This window comes from Arabidopsis thaliana, chromosome 5, assembly GCF_000001735.4.
Source record: "Arabidopsis thaliana chromosome 5, partial sequence".
Taxonomy (NCBI): Eukaryota; Viridiplantae; Streptophyta; class Magnoliopsida; order Brassicales; family Brassicaceae; genus Arabidopsis; species Arabidopsis thaliana.
This window is the reverse complement of record NC_003076.8, coordinates 8,489,924-8,506,732: the sequence shown is the minus strand read 5'-3', so window position 1 is coordinate 8,506,732 and position 16,809 is coordinate 8,489,924. Positions and strand designations below refer to the sequence as shown.

Genomic DNA, 16,809 nt, shown 5'->3' with positions numbered 1-16,809 from the left:
TCCCGACGAAGTATTTCCGACGGGTTACTGACTGTTGTATTTTCCGACGGGTTATTGACGTTGTTATATTTTCCGACGGGTTACTGATGTTGTTGTATTTTCCGACGGGTTACTGACATTGTCTGTATTACCGACGGGTCTAATTTAATTACCAATATTTTTATTAATTTAAATTAAATTTTATAGAAAATTCTTTCTTAAAATATTATAAAATAAATATTTTAAAAATACATATATTATCCTACGAAAGAAAATAAAATTGTTTGACAAAACAACAAAATTAAATTTAAATAAAAGCATTTATAGATCATCAGGAAAATCAGGAAATTTGGAACGCATGAAGTCAAGAATCTTCATGTTTTGCTCCTTCAAAGCTAAGATCTCCTTGTCTTTCTCCTCAAGCTCTGCAAGGATCTCAGAATCCCGTGATGGGCCGTCATAAAAATCTTTGGTGCTTTCGTTTAGGCTACCTAATCCTACCACACGACTCCGGTTTGACGGAACTTCCTGTATATAACAACTATTAGTAATTTTTTAAAAATTATACAAAAATGTATGCTATGAAACAAACCTTACCTCAAGAACCATGCGGTTAATTTTTTCTCGGGCCTGGACGTTGGATGGTGAGGATCCATCATCATTTTGGGGAAGCTGTGTGAGGCACTCCGTCTTCCTTCTCTTCAATGTCTCAACAAGACCCGCGATGTAACCGTCTTGAATTAATCCAGTTTTCTTGTTGGTGTGTGTATCCTCAATGATTTCTACAAAATCAGGTTTCACACCTCCGTTCTTCTCCGTCTATAAATCAAATAAAAAAATATAGTTAAATTAAAAGAAAACATGAAATTAAATAAGAGTAAAAGACTTACCAATTCGTCTGTACGACTTAAGAAGCTCGTCGAACCCGCATTGTGCACCGCCACACCTTTGCCACCACGCTCTCTTTTCTGGTTTTATGAGTTGGTTTCCGCGGTACGAGCAGTCTCCGGCAACGCCCAATACTCTTTATAGCGAGGCCATATGTCTGGGTTCAAGCCTCTTGGACACTCCTTGCCTGCTGCCCACTTTCCCTTCCAAATGTTCATGTGGTCTGCAAATTTTGATGCAGCATACTTGTTAAACGCGATACGGACAGTGGGTGTGAGGACATGATCCCTATTGAATTCATGCTACAAACAAAAAGAATTATGTTAGAAAAAACAAACAAAATAATGGTACGTAATAATAAATTCATTACCGCAAAAGTTCTAAACCAAAGCTCTTGATCATCGCGAAGCATATCATTGTACTTCGGATACAGATGTTTGAGCATTCCATGCAACATCCGTAAAATCGATTTGGATATGCCATTTTTAGAATAACCAAACCTACATATAGAGATAAATAATATAATTTATACTATAAAATCTTTATATATTAAAAACAGAGAACAAAATTTACTTACCATGTGCTCCCTTTTTCACGCCTTTTTGGATGGAGTCGTCGGAGAAGTGTTCGCCCCGGTTGTTGTACTAGCTCCTCAACTGTCATTGGTGGACGAGCCGCAGACTGCTGCGACTCGGGAACGGACGATGGTGATGGTGTTGTCGAGTGCGCCTGATTATTGGATCGAGTCTCAGACCTACGAAAATCTTGGTAAGAAGTCCTAAAAAATAAAATAATATTAATAATACACAGTTTAATATAATCAAAATTTGTAATGTCAAAAAACCAATAGATACCATAGCAAAATAAATATCTAAGTATAATTTATTTTTAAATGGAAAATTCAGAAGACACGTAAATAACAATTTATTAAACTAAAATATGAGATTAAATTCGTTGAGGTTTCTAAAACATACTCCATCACAAGTCACCAGCAAAGACGAAGAGGAACATATGATTAATAAATTAAAAAACGAAAAATACAAATCGTGGTTCATGCAAGTGATCTATAACCACGGTTTGTCACGTAAGTGATCTATAATATCTATGAACCTAAATCTAACAATCTAAATCTAAAATAAAATTACAAAGTATATTACTAGCTGATTATATTCATATTTTTGACAATACGGACACGATAACCTTCCATGCGTTGTCCATCCAGATAACATACCATATGCAGGAAAGCCGCTGATGGTCCACATAAGTGCCGCACGCATGACAAAATTCTGTTGGGATGAAACATCAAACGCTTCAACACCATGCTCCCATAACATTTGTAACTCGTATATAAGTGGTTGTAGAAACACGTCGAGTGATCTTCTTGGATGATGTGGGCCAGGAACGAGGATGGTCAAAAATAGAAACTCTCGTTTCATGCATAATGATGGCGACAAGTTGCAAGGTGTCACGATAACAGGCCACAATGAGTACTGCCTCTCATGCTTTCCAAAGGGATTGAATCCATCTGTACATAATCCAAGATATACGTTCCTTTGTTTGGAAGCAAAGCTAGGATGCACTGTTTGAAAATGTTTCCAGGCTTCTGCATCAGAAGGATGCGTAATTTTTCCTTCTGTTGTGTGCTCTGCATGCCATCTCATTGGCCCGGCTGTGCGCTTAGATTGATATAACCTCTTCAACCTCTCTGATAATGGTAAATACCACATCCGTTTGTATGGAATTGGGACTCGTCCACTTGTTTCCCGATACCGAGGTTTGCGACAAAACTTACATGTCAAACGATCTGAATCTTCTCTCCAGAACAACATACAATTGTCAATGCACACATCTATCACCTGATACGGTAAACCAAGACCAGCTACCAATTTCTGCACCTCGTAGTATGTTCCCGGTGCAAGATTATCTTCGGGTGATAAATCTTTCACAAAATCAGTAATCGCATCCACACAATCCTCGGACAAATTATAATCCGTTTTGATACCCATCAACTTAGTTGCAGCAGATAAAGGCGAATGACCCTTTTTACATCCTTTATATAAGGGATATTTTGCTGCATCTAACATATCAAAAAACTTCCGTGCTTCTAAATTAGGTTCCTCTACTCTATCACTATCCCCATCAAACGAGTGTACATTTTCACGAAAAGCATCATTTACCATCTGAACGGTACCTACATTTGCATCTACTTCCGGATTTGGTTCCACTAACCTATCAACAGGATAATATTCGCTACAACTACCATAATTCACCATTGACTCATTCTCTCCATGCATGAACCAAACTTTGTACCCCGACATAAACCCTTCCCCATATAAGTGCATCCAAACTTGAGATACATGAAGAACTCCAAAATTCCGACATGTACAACACATTTTTTTTGATTCGATGGTTACCGGTTGATTTGTCGCGAATGCCATGAATTGTTTAAGACCTTCTGCATATTCCGGCATTAGTAACTCCGTTAGCGGATCACGCATGGGCTGGTCCATCCATGATCGAAAATAATTAAACGGATTTGAAGAAGCCATTTCTCTCTGGTTATATTTTGTTGCTGCTTGGACGATTTTGTGAATGATGGTAGAAAAATATAAAGATGAGAATTATCAATGTTTTCGACGGGTTTTCGACGGACGTCCGACGGGTTTTGGCGACGAATTTCCGACGGAAATTTTGAATATTTATTTTTTAAAATAAAAAAATGCACGGCTATGTGACCGTGCGGCGAATTGACCGAGTAGCTACTTGACCGAGTGTATTTCGTTGGAATTCCGTCGGAAAAGTGCAGAATATTCTGATGAATATTCTAGGGATCAAAACGGATATATTTTGGTCGGAAATCCGTCGAAACATTTGGTCGGATTTAATTTGGTCGGATTTAATTTGGTCGGAGTTTCGTTGGAAATGACTGATGAATTGTCGATCATTTAGAATTCGTCAGAAAAGTTCGACGACATTTTGACGGAAAACATGTCGTCAGAAAACCGTCGGAATACCATTACGAAACCGTCGAAAATTTTCGACCGTTTATTTATCGTCGAAAAGTCTGTCGAAAAGGGTTTTGTTCTCTTGTAGTGTACCACAACTTGGTTTGCAACACTATATATACTTTTTGATATATAAAAATTCTATTAAACTACTTAAATATTTCGTCATGAGGTTATATGCATTAGAAAAAAATATATAACAATATTGTTGGAAGACTGGACAATTATCGTTGAAACTATAGCTATCACCAAGATACAACTTTTTGTGGAAAATCTTGGTGGCAATTAGAAACTGTTCCCAATCTCGGGCATGAAAATCGTTATTCAAATATTTGTCAACAACTAGTGAATAGTGATACAGCTATATATGTTTGCTAATTTATTGAATTATTTAATGTTACGACTTTACGTAACAATTATTTAACGTCTATTCTTGTGTACCTCACATTTCTTATCGTCATGTCTCATCTCTTATATTATTCACAGTACACCCATCTCTTCTCGCTCACTGTGGAACCTGTTGTCAATTACTCGTTTTGCATTTTATTGGTTTTCCCAATTACTCTATCAATTATTTATCAAAAAAAAAAAAATGAAACATTTACTCTATATATTATTTCCGCAAACACAAATTATACTCACATCAACATATTCAATACATTTTTCTAGTAATGTAGAACAACTTTACAGTATTCTCCAAAACGAAACTCTAATTCAAAATTTACAAGCAGATAAGCCAAAGATAATAGAACAACAAAACGCCAAATTCTAGTTAAGCACACAATCTCAACGTGCACTAAAAACGAGTGGTGTAAGTGAAAAATATCGTCGATTATAAACATTATGGGACCAGTAGCATTTGTTGCACCAATCGAAAACAGACAAGCACACATATCTCCTCATTTCTCATCTGGCTTCTTAATCATTTCTCATAACCCCACCTCATTATAAATACCACCCTTTGCGTCACACATATAAACATCACAAACTAAACAATAAACCATACCATAAAAAACATGAAAATCCTCTCACTTTCACTTCTCTTGCTCTTGGCCGCTACGGTCTCGGCATCCGTTCCAGGGCTCATCGAACTCGTCGATTCGAAAACCATCTTTGGGAACGTAGCCGAACTCTTAGAGAAAGAGAAACTTTCCATCAACTACGCCAACTGCAGAAGCTGGCACCTTGGTGTTGAGACCTCTAACATCATAGACTTCGACACGGTGCCCGCAAATTGCAAAGACTATGTTGAAGACTACTTGATCACTTCCAAACAGTACCAATACGACTCCAAAACCGTGTGCAAAGAGGCTTATTTCTATGCCAAAGGACTTGCCCTAAAGAACGACACCGTCAATGTTTGGATCTTTGACCTAGATGATACCCTCCTCTCTAGTATTCCCTACTACGCAAAATATGGATACGGGTATATATACGCATAATTATCATTATTAGTTCTACCCACACCACCTCCATTGCATTAACAATATTATCTTCATATTTTTTTTTTAATGGTTTAGATATCACTATATGCACGTTTCGGTTTTATTTTATATATATTATTTGCAACTCTAAATAGTTTCAGTACTGACCTAAATGTTTTTTTTCATATATATCTTACTTTGTGATTTCATTTTGAACTACTTTTTTTTTTTTTGGATTCTTAGAACAGAGAAGACCGACCCGGGGGCGTACTGGTTGTGGTTAGGGACCGGAGCATCAACCCCTGGACTCCCGGAGGCCTTGCATCTTTACCAAAACATCATAGAGCTCGGGATTGAACCCATCATACTCAGTGACCGTTGGAAGTTGTGGAAGAATGTCACTCTCGACAATCTCGAAGCTGCTGGCGTGACCTACTGGAAGCATCTCATATTGAAGTAAGAATATTCAAGTAGTTAGTTATATAGTAATTAAATAAATTATAAGTATCATATATGTGATTGAATCAAGGACTAAATATGGAAATGTAGGCCTAATGGTTCGAACTTGAGGCAAGTGGTGTACAAGTCAAAGGTGAGGAAGAGTCTCGTGAAGAAAGGATACAACATCGTTGGCAATATCGGAGATCAATGGGCTGATTTGGTTGAGGATACCCCTGGGAGGGTTTTTAAGCTCCCAAATCCACTCTACTACGTACCTTCTTAAGAATCTATCTTCATCGCATTGTCCCCTTGTATACACTTCATATCTATGTCGTTTCGTTTATCTTTGTAGCCGTTTTGGCACCGCTGCATAAATAAAATGTCTATCCTATCGTAACTTAATAAGTACAAAGACTTCGTACTAAATGTTGTTTTTCTTTAAAGGGGTCATTAATTAAGTGGCCATGAAATGATATTCACCATGTAAATCTAATACAATGAAAAGTATAAATTTGAACTGGAAACTAACTTAGCTAAATAAATTTATAAAATTAAAAATAAAATTTAATTGGGAAATTTGGAATAAAAATATTTCTATAATTTATATTATGAAAAGTAAAATATTAACCATGTCGCAATTTAGTAAATCGAAGGTTGGTATGTGTTGTGACACAATCTCGTAAATTAAAGGTTGGTATGTGTCACCATTTTGTGAGTCACGTTTAATTGTTTACTACTTGGTTATCAGCACACGAGAAGTATATAATCCGATAGAAAACGTAAACATGGTATATAAAATAATGTGAGTCAGATAATTAAAATGAAATAATTTTATAATAAGAAATAAAGATGTAATCAAGAAAATAGATGTAAATTATTGCCAAATTAACAGTGAATATCTTTTTCTGACTGTGGTTTTTGTTTAATTTTATGAATACATAATGTTTTCTCCATAACATGTTATTTTTCCGTAACATCTTGTTTTTCTGTAAATGTTTAATTTTATTAGATGACATCATACCAAAAATAAATTTGAAACCCGAGATATTAAACTTAATTTTTATTTCTTAAAGGCCACATAAAAGTTAAGTTGTTACGAGAAAAAATATGCAATATATGACACTTGAAGGAAAACTAAAATTGTTTTAAAATAATTTAAGTTACTTCATTGTATTTTTTCTATACCTCGTTTTTCATTGTTATACGTACCAACTACACAAGGAATTAATTATTCCCGCAAACATAAGTTACGCTCAAGTTCTTCGTAGGCACAAACATTTTTTTGTAGTTATGTGGAACAACTTCAAAGTAATTAATTAGTGTTCAAAATTCACAAGCATAAAGCCTACGATAATTGATAAGATAAAAAAAAAAACGCCATTCAGCACGGTCACAACGTGCTCAAGAAACGAGTGGTGTAAGTGAAATATCTCGTCTGTTATAAAACATAATGGGACCAGCAAGCATTTGCATCAGTCGAAGCCTTTCACGTACACTAATTATTATCTGTTATCTCTTTGTTGCCAGAAACATATATGCATTCTTAGCATTTGGTTTACAGTTTTTGAAGTAGTACGTTATCAGTTATTAAAAAACTTTAAAAGTGAATTTTTCAAATTTCTCTGATTTCCAATATAGTTTTGCAATAAAAATTTATTTATAAAATGGATTTTAAAACCTTAAATCTTTAACTTGTTGGATCGAGTGATAGAGAGCAGAGTTTAAGATGGTTTTGAGTATCAATGTTGTTTATTACCAATTCGTTACCTAGATCTTTAAGTTAGCAAAAAAAAATTCGTTACCTAGATCTTCTTGTGTTATCCTACAAGATGAATTGAACTTCTTTTGCGTTTTACATTGATCGCATCAAATTGAATTCAATTCTTGGACCACGTACAGATTATTTGTTCGCCGGCTACAATTGATCTTCACGCTGGTATATAGAATAATATATTTTCTTGGGTCAGTTAAAGAATTATAAGTCTGTTTATCAAAACAAACAACTAATAATATGTCATTCCACGAAAAAATATATATATAACAAATAGATTTTTATTTTAAGTGGGTTATTGGTTGGTATTTTTAATCAACTCACCATATTTAATCAATAATTCAATATCATGTGATATGCTATTTGTTTAGAGATTTCTAAATACTAGTTGAAATCTAATGTGACTTTTTGGCCTTATAGGGTTCCAATTTGACATGATCCCGTGCATACTTACAGAGGTTCGGAGTTTCCATGGGCTAGCATCTTTTTATAGGCGTTTATTTAATATTCGACTATACTTGAATTTTAGCAAAAAAAATGATTCACAAACTAGTTAAAACATACAAGACCATTTTGCAAAAAAAAAAAAAAAAAAAAAAAAAAAAAGAGAGTGATATTTTATTTTTGTTATTATTAATCTATTAATCAGGACCAATTATGGTGGCCAGATACGTTGAACCTACACATGAACAAATATACACGTGCCTCTCCACGAGTGTTAGGTGTGAATATATATATATATATTGCATGGGGACAAGCCTCGGTCATATTCTATGTTGCATGTGTCTCTCTATATCTATTGATCGTTGTCCATTTTCTGCGTAATGAAAGTGAGTATTTTTTTCATGAGTTTCATGATCATATCATTATCACCCGACTATGTACCAATGCACCAATTACTCAAATCATGGTCACGACTCACGACAATTCATGTAAACAATTTAACAACGATACATTACAATTTGTAGCTAGGAAATTATAAAGTTTGTGGTTTGGAAGATAACAATTAAAACCAATAAAACTTTAACAAAAAAAACAATTAAAACCAATAAACAATCTCCTTTTCTTTTGTCATCGATCAAGATTTTTTTTTTTATCGATTATGAATTTTATTAAAAACTGAAAGTTCAAAAGGGTACATAAAATTAGAAAGGACATAGAAAACCAGACCAGAAAAAAACTTGAAACAAATCAAACTCTAATCTCTTGCTGCACCAAGATCATGAAGCCAAGAAGACTCTCCAAGTGTTTTAGAACAATTAAAACGTTCAAATCCAATGAACCATCTCTTTTGGTCCTTTATTTTAAGAGAAAATATTATAAAAAGAGGAACTTTTTTCTCCAGTATTTCACTTCCTGGAAAAAAAGTAAAATTATGAATAGTACTACATCATAATGTTAATGTATGTGAGGGAATACTATTCATCAAACTCATCTTTTCTCAAAATGATGTACCATTTGAAAAATAATTTCCTCATTTTTCAATTTAATCGTATCATGAATATAATGGAGTAAGATAAGCCCAATAGAGCCCACTATAAAAAGCCCAATAATATTATTCTCATCTCATGTCCTCGTTTCTTTCACAAAAAAGTTTTTTTTTTGGTTTCTTTGGTTTCATGTAATTCCATAAGAATGTCGAACGCAGAAGAAACTAAAATTAGATTTGAATAATTGAATCCATTGCAAGACTTAGGATGAAGTTTCGGATTAGTTGACGAAAAGGGTTGGTGGCGGGAATAACTTTCATCGAACGTGGGACCTCTAAAGCTGTAAAGTCAGCATTTTTTTAACTTTGTTGAATCACTTAAGCTCAATGGTGGTTGGTGGTGATTCGGTGTTAGGTGAAGAACCTCTGTTTCTTCCTCTTCTTCTTCAGGGTCGGTGTTAGGTGATGAAGCTCCGTTTTTTCGTTTTCGTCTTCTTCTTCTTCAAGGTCTCTTCGTTTTGTGCTTGAAGTAAGAAAATTTGGGAGAACAATGTCGGCTTCTTCTTCCTCCTTTGAACAACCTCAAGTCATAACCTGCAACGGTATAAAAAAAGGTTTTTTTTGTATTTGTTGATGAAAGATTAGGGTTTTTGATTGAGAAATTCTGTAGCGGCGGTGGCATGGCGTGCTGGTGAGCCATTGGTTATGGAGGAAGTTGAAGTGAGTCCACCTCAACCACTTGAGATCAGAATTAAAGTTGTATGTACATCTCTCTGTCGTAGTGATCTCTCTGCTTGGGAATCTCAGGTTTGCAGTTTCTCTTCTTTACTATAACCTGTTCATGTATTTGGCTTTATAAGTGTCTCTGATGAAGTCTCCATTTATGGTACAGTCTCTTTTGCCTCGAATATTTGGCCATGAAGCTGCAGGGTAAGTTACTTCTGTTCATAACCTCATTTCTAGATTATGTAGAATGTGGTGTGAAATTGAGTGTTCTGTTGTCATTCTTAGTGTGATGTAGCACCATTGTTGCAGTCTTTGGTATAGGACTATTATAACTAGATTTGCCAGCTCAAGAGCAGACCTTTCGTGGGTTAGTTGAGAGGTGAAGGTTTAAAGAAGAGCGAGGAGAATGCGTTGCATTCTGGATTTGTCTAGGGTCTTGGTTTAGGCATTGGTCGAGAGTTAGAGACTTTGCTCATTATTCAAGTGTCTTCTATGGTCTACTTCTTTGTGAATTGAGTGAAAGAAAGAGTTTACTGGTTTGAATCCTATCATTGTGTCCATGTATGTTTCTGCAGTATAGTGGAGAGCATTGGAGAAGGTGTAACTGAGTTTGAAAAAGGAGATCATGTGCTTGCTGTATTCACTGGAGAATGTGGGTCATGTCGGCATTGCATATCTGGGAAAAGTAACATGTGTCAGGTTCTTGGAATGGAGAGGAAAGGTTTGATGCATAGTGATCAGAAGACACGCTTCTCCATCAAAGGCAAACCTGTTTACCATTACTGCGCGGTTTCAAGTTTCAGCGAGTACACTGTGGTTCACTCTGGCTGTGCTGTCAAAGTCGATCCACTGGCACCTCTGCATAAAATTTGTCTTCTAAGCTGTGGAGTAGCTGCAGGTAGTTAAAAAATAATGTTTTTAAAGTGATGAAATGCCAACAATTATCTATAGTCAGTACTGAGAATCTTGGGTGTAAATTTAGGTCTTGGTGCAGCATGGAATGTTGCTGATGTACAAAAAGGTTCAAGTGTTGTGATATTTGGTCTTGGAACTGTCGGTCTTTCTGTAAGTATAGATACAGAAGTTTTGATGATTCTGTTTTAATGGAGTCTGATGTGGGATTAATCTCCTATGAGTAGGTTGCTCAAGGTGCCAAACTTAGAGGAGCAGCTCAAATACTTGGGGTTGATATAAATCCCGCTAAGGCTGAACAAGGTATATCATGGCAGTAAGATATAATGCGGTTCTGGACTGGTTTTGAGTGTTTCTTATTTGTTACAGCAAAGACATTTGGTGTCACGGATTTCATCAATTCAAATGACCTCTCTGAACCTATACCCCAGGTAATTACAGTATCTTCCTATGTACTTATAATAGGATAACAAAAGCCGGTGTTTTCGATAAAATGGTGTTCCCATGTTGGTTACATTGTAGTAATTGCTGGTGTAAAAGTTTGAACCATTGGGATTTTAGGTGATCAAAAGAATGACAGGAGGAGGTGCAGATTTCTCATTTGAATGTGTTGGTGATACAGGAATAGCTACAACTGCTTTACAATCGTGCTCGGATGTAAGATTTTATGTTCTATTTGCTCTCTCAACTTGTTTGCATTTTGCTTCACTGTATTGTATAGAAATGCCTTTTAAAAACTTTTTCAATGTGGATATCTCAGGGATGGGGAATGACGGTTACTCTAGGTGTACCGAAAGCTAAGCCTGAAGTTTCAGCTCATTACGGACTTTTCCTTTCTGGGAAATCTTTAAAAGGGACTCTTTTTGGTGGTTGGAAGCCTAAATCTGATCTTCCTTCACTCATTGACAAGTACATGAACAAGGTATACACGTGTGCAGCTACATTAAGCAAAAGCACTTCTTGTCGATGAATAGTTTGTTTAAGTTTTCACTCTTCCGTGGCGCAGGAGATTATGATCGATGAATTTATTACGCATAACCTGTCATTTGATGAAATCAACAAAGCTTTTGTTCTTATGAGAGAAGGAAAATGTTTGCGTTGTGTTCTTCACATGCCAAAGTAATGTCTCGGAAAACACATGTCACAGATTCAAGAAAGATTAACGAGAGCTCTGTATATTCTACAGCTGAGTTGTTGTATAAAACAAAAGTGATGGTTTTCTATAGAGTTATGAGACTTTTTTTTTTCTTTTGGTTTGTTGTGAAGTGATCGTTCATACATTATAAAGATGGATTCTCACATGATGAATCAAACGAGTTCCTAGAACCAAGGACATTGATCTTAAATTGATAACAGTGTTTCAAGTATACATTTTTACAAAACAAAACTTTTTTTTTTTGCAGATCAGAATTGCCAAAACTTACAAAGTTTGAGTTTTTATTCATTGTAGTCTAAACTCTAACCGGTTTGAGTATAGCTTTTACTAAATGGTGAGACACGACCGTGTTTTAAACGCGATTCTAATGCTTTTCAACGATACCTTAAATGTTACAAACGCACTTTACTGGTGATCGCTACGGTGAACAGTCTCTGTCGCTTCATCGGAGCATTGAGCAACACAATGGAGGAGGAACCGGAGAGAAGGAAAGCTATCGCTCTCTTCATGGCTTTCGGTACCAAAGGCGATGTCTACCCTCTCGCTGTAATCTCCCTCTCTACTCTCAGAATCTCTTTCGAATTTTGGGTTCTCTTAGGAAACAAAACCAAAGAAGGTGCTTTTCTCTTTGCAGGCCATTGCCGCAGTTTTCGCTCGTGTTCAACAACACTACACTGTGGTTTTGATGTCACATTTGGCTCATGAGGTTCGGTTTTCTTCTTCTTCTTCTCTTAAAGTTCTCGACTTGCAGAAACTACGTTCTCAAAGATATAGATGTTGATTTGTTGCAGAACCTAAGCTCCCATTTGAGTAAAGCAAAAGTTTCATATTTTCCTATCAATTCTCCTCCTGCTCTGTCTAATGAACCTCAGGGTACTCAAAACGTCACAGGTCAATACTCTGATGTTAATTTCTTCTTCCAATTCTGGTTTTCTTCTTACTTAGCTAGCTTTTGACTATTCATCAATTCTGGTTTCAATCAGACTCGCTGAGGAAAATGTTTTTGGAGGAAAAAGAAAGGATAAAAAGGGAACACAGACAAGAGTGTCATTCTGCATTCAGAACCATTTTCGGAAAGGATCCTTGTATGGAGGGTGATTTCGTTGTCATAAATTTCTTTGCATTGGTACATCTGCTTAATATACTCTCCTTTGTACCAAGATTGATTGATTGTGTCTGCTTTATCTCTATCAATGACAATAGATTTGATGAGTGTCAATAACTGTGGATCTTCTGATTGTACATTTAGGAAGGATGGAGCCTAGCAGAAGTTTTCCAGATCCGTTGTGTGGTGGCTGCTCCTTATGTTGTTCCGTATAGGTATCTTTGTAGCTTACAAGTACGAGTGTCACATCCTGGAAAATGGAAGTTGATCACTTGAAATTCTTCTTTTGAACAGTCCACCATCAGGCTTTGAAAGACAGTTTAGAAAGGAGCTACCAGATTTATACAAGTACTTGAAAGAAGCCCCCATAGGCAAGGTATTCCATATGATTGTGATACAAACGTGCAATTGGTATTATTTTCTCCTGAAATTTTCGTTTTTCTGTGTGTTTTGCAGGTTAGCTGGAGTGATGTAACTCATTGGATGTGGCCTCTTTTTACTGAAGAGTGGGGATCATGGCGATATGAGGAACTCAACCTTAGTTGTTACCCTTTTGCAGTATGTATTTTCTAAACATAGAGACCTAGAAATGTACATTTTATTGTGAAAAATGATAGTGTGAACTGTCACCTGATTTACTTATTTGATTCAGGATCCAGTAACAGACCTTCCAATTTGGCATATCCGGCCGCCATCTCCCTTGGTCTTGTGAGTTGTGAATTTTCTTGGTGGTAAAATCTGATCACTTTGCAAATCTCTTTTGCCATCACGATTTTATCTTCATATACTAAGTATTTTCTGGTTACTTGATCTGCCTAATGTACTTTCTCACTTTATATATCCAACACTGGCTAAAATCTGATTAAATTTTAAGAACTTTGAAATTTTTAGTAATTTAGTGGTAATATTATACTGATATTAATTTAAAACCCAAATGAGATTGCATATGTTTGTAGGTGACCTGGTACGTATTTTCCCTGTGACAGGTATGGTTTCAGCAAAGAAATCGTTGAATGCCCTGGTATGTGGGATATTTCTCACTTCTACCGAATATTTTTCTGTGCTTTGCTAGCATCTTCTTGACAAAAAAGTTATATGGGTAGTAGTTTTATTCTTCTTTCTTTTGGGTATATTTTGCAGCTATATTCTTACCATTTATGTATTCTTTAGAAAATATGTGATGGGAACTTTATATCAGAGAAAAAAAAGGTTAATACAGATCCAAATTTGAAAGGATTTCTGTTTTCCATTAAGAAAGGGTAGAGACTAATTGAATGTAACAGATTCACAGTTAAAGATGACTCGCAGTTTTTTTTCTGCCTTGAGAACACATTATAAAATCTCAGTCTAATCGTCATTGACCTGGAAAAGCTTCGTTCTCTGCGTTTCACTGCATCCATTTTTTTCTTATTAACAGATTACTGGCCATTGAGCGTTCGAGTCTGCGGCTTTTGGTTTCTGCCCAATGAATGGCAGTTTTCATGCAACGAGTGTGGAGACAATCCTTTTGCAGGGCGCCTGGGTACAGACGATTCACATACATGCTCAAACCACACTGAGTTATATACATTTATATCGTCTTGTGAGCCAGCTCTGCCTATCTTTGTAGGGTTGAGTTCTGTTGGAAGGTCTAAATTTAAGTTGATCTCTCTGCATCATTTCTGATTATGTTTTCAACACCTTTGGCGTCAGAAAAAAACTGAGACTTATTCTGTCAGATATTTAACGCATGCTGAATTAGTGTACGGTAGTGATTGTTCTCTTTGCTTTTGCAGCATGGGCTTTGTAAGGGATCCCATAGCCTTTCTTCGAGTTCTCCAATCTGTTATTCAGATTACAGGTTACAGATTTATCATTTTCACAGCTAGTTATGGACCTTTAGATGCAGCAATTAGGACCATTGCTAATGGATCAGATTCAAGTGAGAAACAACCGTTACATGCGGGAATCTCTATTTTCAACGGCAAGCTTTTCTGCTTCTCTGGGTGAGCACCAATTTGCCCAATATTTAGTTGGCGATCTACACTGTGGCCATATAACTTTCTTAATTCGTTGTCTCTCTGAATTAGTATGGTGCCATACAACTGGATGTTCCGAACATGCGCTGCAGCGATTCATCACGGTGGCAGGTAAAAATGTCACATGGATATCTTTTCTTGGTGAGCATGGACACACATATAAATAGACGTGAACTGATTTTTTCTTGTCTTTCTATATGAATTGTGTCCCCTGTGGAAATCAGCGGTTCTGTTGCTGCAGCATTACAGGCTGGAATCCCGCAGGTTTGTGTTTGTATGTTAGTTTATTAGATCTTTGATATATAAGGGTAAAACTAATTGTTTGTCGAGAAGGATCAGTAGAAATATAGCTGTACAGTAACCAGTACATCAGAAGAACATGTCATGGTCCTTCAATAAACTTTATTGCTATATGATTACTCAGCCAAAAACTTTACTAGTAATTTTGCTCATAAACCATAGTTTTGTGCACTGCTTGGTTACAAAATGATGATTAACGTTCTTAAAGCGTTATCCATTTCAAGTTGTAATGCCAAAAAGTGACCACATAATGTGTGTATATGTCTTTTTACAGATCATATGCCCATTTATGCTGGATCAGTTCTATTGGGCAGAAAAGATGTCTTGGCTTGGAGTTGCTCCTCAACCATTGAAAAGAAACCACCTGCTTCTAGAGGACTCAAATGATGAGAAGAACATCACGGAAGCTGCACAAGTGGTAGCGAAAGCCATATACGATGCACTGTCTGCAAAGACTAGGGCTCGTGCCATGGAAATTGCTGAAATATTATCTCTTGAGGTAACTATTTACGATCAGTTTACTATTCTTCTCCTCCTGATCCATGCCCCCAGAATCAAAGTATCCTTTCTTCACATGGAGTTTTTCTTTTCTTTTCGATGTAGCGTAGTCTTTTCTCTTTCATAGTTTTGAGTAATTTCTGGCAACTGGTAGTTTTAAGGTATCCAAAAATTAATGATTTCAGGATGGAGTCACAGAAGCTGTGAGAGTGCTTAGAGAAGAGGTGTGTGTAGTTTCAGGCAGCAACCGAATATTTTGATGAGCATTGTCATATATACAACGTAAAGCTCATATCAAGTGATGGTGATCAATGCCCTACCGATTGTTGGCATCCATAAATTTAACGTCTATTAATGTTACCAAGTCTCCATCTGTCCCAATATAAAAGACGTTTAAGGATTTTCTCTTTTATTCCATTTTATTAGTTTTCTCTAGTTTCTATGTACAATTTATATCATTTTATGACTACTTAAATTGTACAATATTTATTTCTATTAGTTGAAATTTTATAAATGAAAAAACATCTATGATTTCTTTATCTTTGGATTAAAATATATAAGACATCATATAATTGTTTTCCATTTAACTAAAATCAGTTTTAGAGATTTGAATGTTTTAAAAAGTTTGTGATTTTTTTTTTTTTTTGTGGGTCAAAAGAGTGCTAACTTTATTATATCATATAGAGCCATTACAAACTAGTACAAGCCTGAAAGTTTAGCGGGAGACTCAAACCCGAGAGTTTACGAGAAGCCTAAAGAGAATTACAAACAAAAGACACACAAAAATGGGTAAAACATACCCACATAACTAAGTTTTTAAACGATCTTAGCAAACTGGAAAGAAACAGATCAAACTAACAAGGAACTAATAGTAAGAGAAATTCCAATACAAAATAAAATACTAAGAAGAGAAAAACTGAATCTCTCGCTTAACCATCATCCCCATTAACCTTTACATTTAACGTGTGACATGGCGAAGCCATGAGTGCAATCCCATCAACCCACAATCAACCCGAAACTTCTACAAGAGCCTCAAACATCGAAGCCATGAGTCCCAAAAATTTGCGAGTTTCAAATCCCTTAAATAAGAGCCAATTAGCGTATTAGCCGGTTAGCGTAATCAAATTTGCAAAAATTGGGAAATTTTGGTCTGACCC

General features: G+C 35.9%; 3 protein-coding genes and 1 pseudogene across 8 annotated transcripts; 3 read left to right on the top strand and 1 right to left on the bottom strand.

Annotated features, from left to right (window-relative positions):
• Positions 1 to 300: 300 nt before the first annotated feature.
• AT5G24775 lies at positions 301 to 3,416 on the bottom strand (annotated as a pseudogene; the record flags this gene model as incomplete). The annotated part of the gene is made up of 1 exon: positions 301 to 3,416.
• A 1,092-nt stretch (positions 3,417 to 4,508) lies between these two features.
• On the top strand, positions 4,509 to 6,265 carry VSP2 (vegetative storage protein 2). Of its 2 annotated transcripts, NM_122386.4 has the most exons (3): positions 4,509 to 5,298; positions 5,540 to 5,752; positions 5,846 to 6,265. In NM_122386.4, the coding sequence occupies exons 1-3, from the start codon at positions 4,889 to 4,891 to the stop codon at positions 6,018 to 6,020; spliced, it is 798 nt and encodes a 265-aa protein (NP_568454.1). In that variant the 5' UTR covers positions 4,509 to 4,888; the 3' UTR covers positions 6,021 to 6,265. The 2 variants fall into 2 exon arrangements, with proteins under 2 accessions (NP_568454.1, NP_001031937.1); NM_001036860.1 differs by having other exon boundaries at positions 5,540 to 6,257.
• Positions 6,266 to 9,122: 2,857 nt separating this feature from the next.
• Positions 9,123 to 12,036, top strand: AT5G24760 (GroES-like zinc-binding dehydrogenase family protein). 4 transcript variants are annotated; one of them, NM_122385.5, is made up of 10 exons: positions 9,155 to 9,539; positions 9,608 to 9,744; positions 9,830 to 9,867; positions 10,239 to 10,561; positions 10,646 to 10,728; positions 10,803 to 10,878; positions 10,945 to 11,006; positions 11,137 to 11,232; positions 11,336 to 11,497; positions 11,582 to 12,036. In NM_122385.5, exons 1-10 carry the CDS (start codon positions 9,488 to 9,490, stop codon positions 11,696 to 11,698), a joined length of 1,146 nt encoding a protein of 381 aa, NP_568453.1. In that variant the 5' UTR covers positions 9,155 to 9,487; the 3' UTR covers positions 11,699 to 12,036. The 4 variants fall into 4 exon arrangements, with proteins under 4 accessions (NP_001331690.1, NP_974831.1, NP_568453.1 ...); NM_001085150.1 differs by having other exon boundaries at positions 9,314 to 9,466; positions 9,578 to 9,744; positions 11,582 to 11,941; NM_001343899.1 differs by having other exon boundaries at positions 9,123 to 9,744; positions 9,973 to 10,561; positions 11,582 to 11,952.
• A 17-nt stretch (positions 12,037 to 12,053) lies between these two features.
• AT5G24750 (UDP-Glycosyltransferase superfamily protein) lies at positions 12,054 to 16,161 on the top strand. The gene is made up of 15 exons (NM_122384.3): positions 12,054 to 12,277; positions 12,366 to 12,437; positions 12,523 to 12,622; positions 12,715 to 12,857; positions 12,981 to 13,051; positions 13,131 to 13,212; positions 13,293 to 13,394; positions 13,489 to 13,544; positions 13,823 to 13,857; positions 14,254 to 14,464; positions 14,612 to 14,821; positions 14,906 to 14,965; positions 15,079 to 15,118; positions 15,429 to 15,653; positions 15,838 to 16,161. Exons 1-15 carry the CDS (start codon positions 12,197 to 12,199, stop codon positions 15,910 to 15,912), a joined length of 1,563 nt encoding a protein of 520 aa, NP_568452.2. The 5' UTR covers positions 12,054 to 12,196; the 3' UTR covers positions 15,913 to 16,161.
• The last annotated feature ends 648 nt before the right edge of the window (positions 16,162 to 16,809 follow it).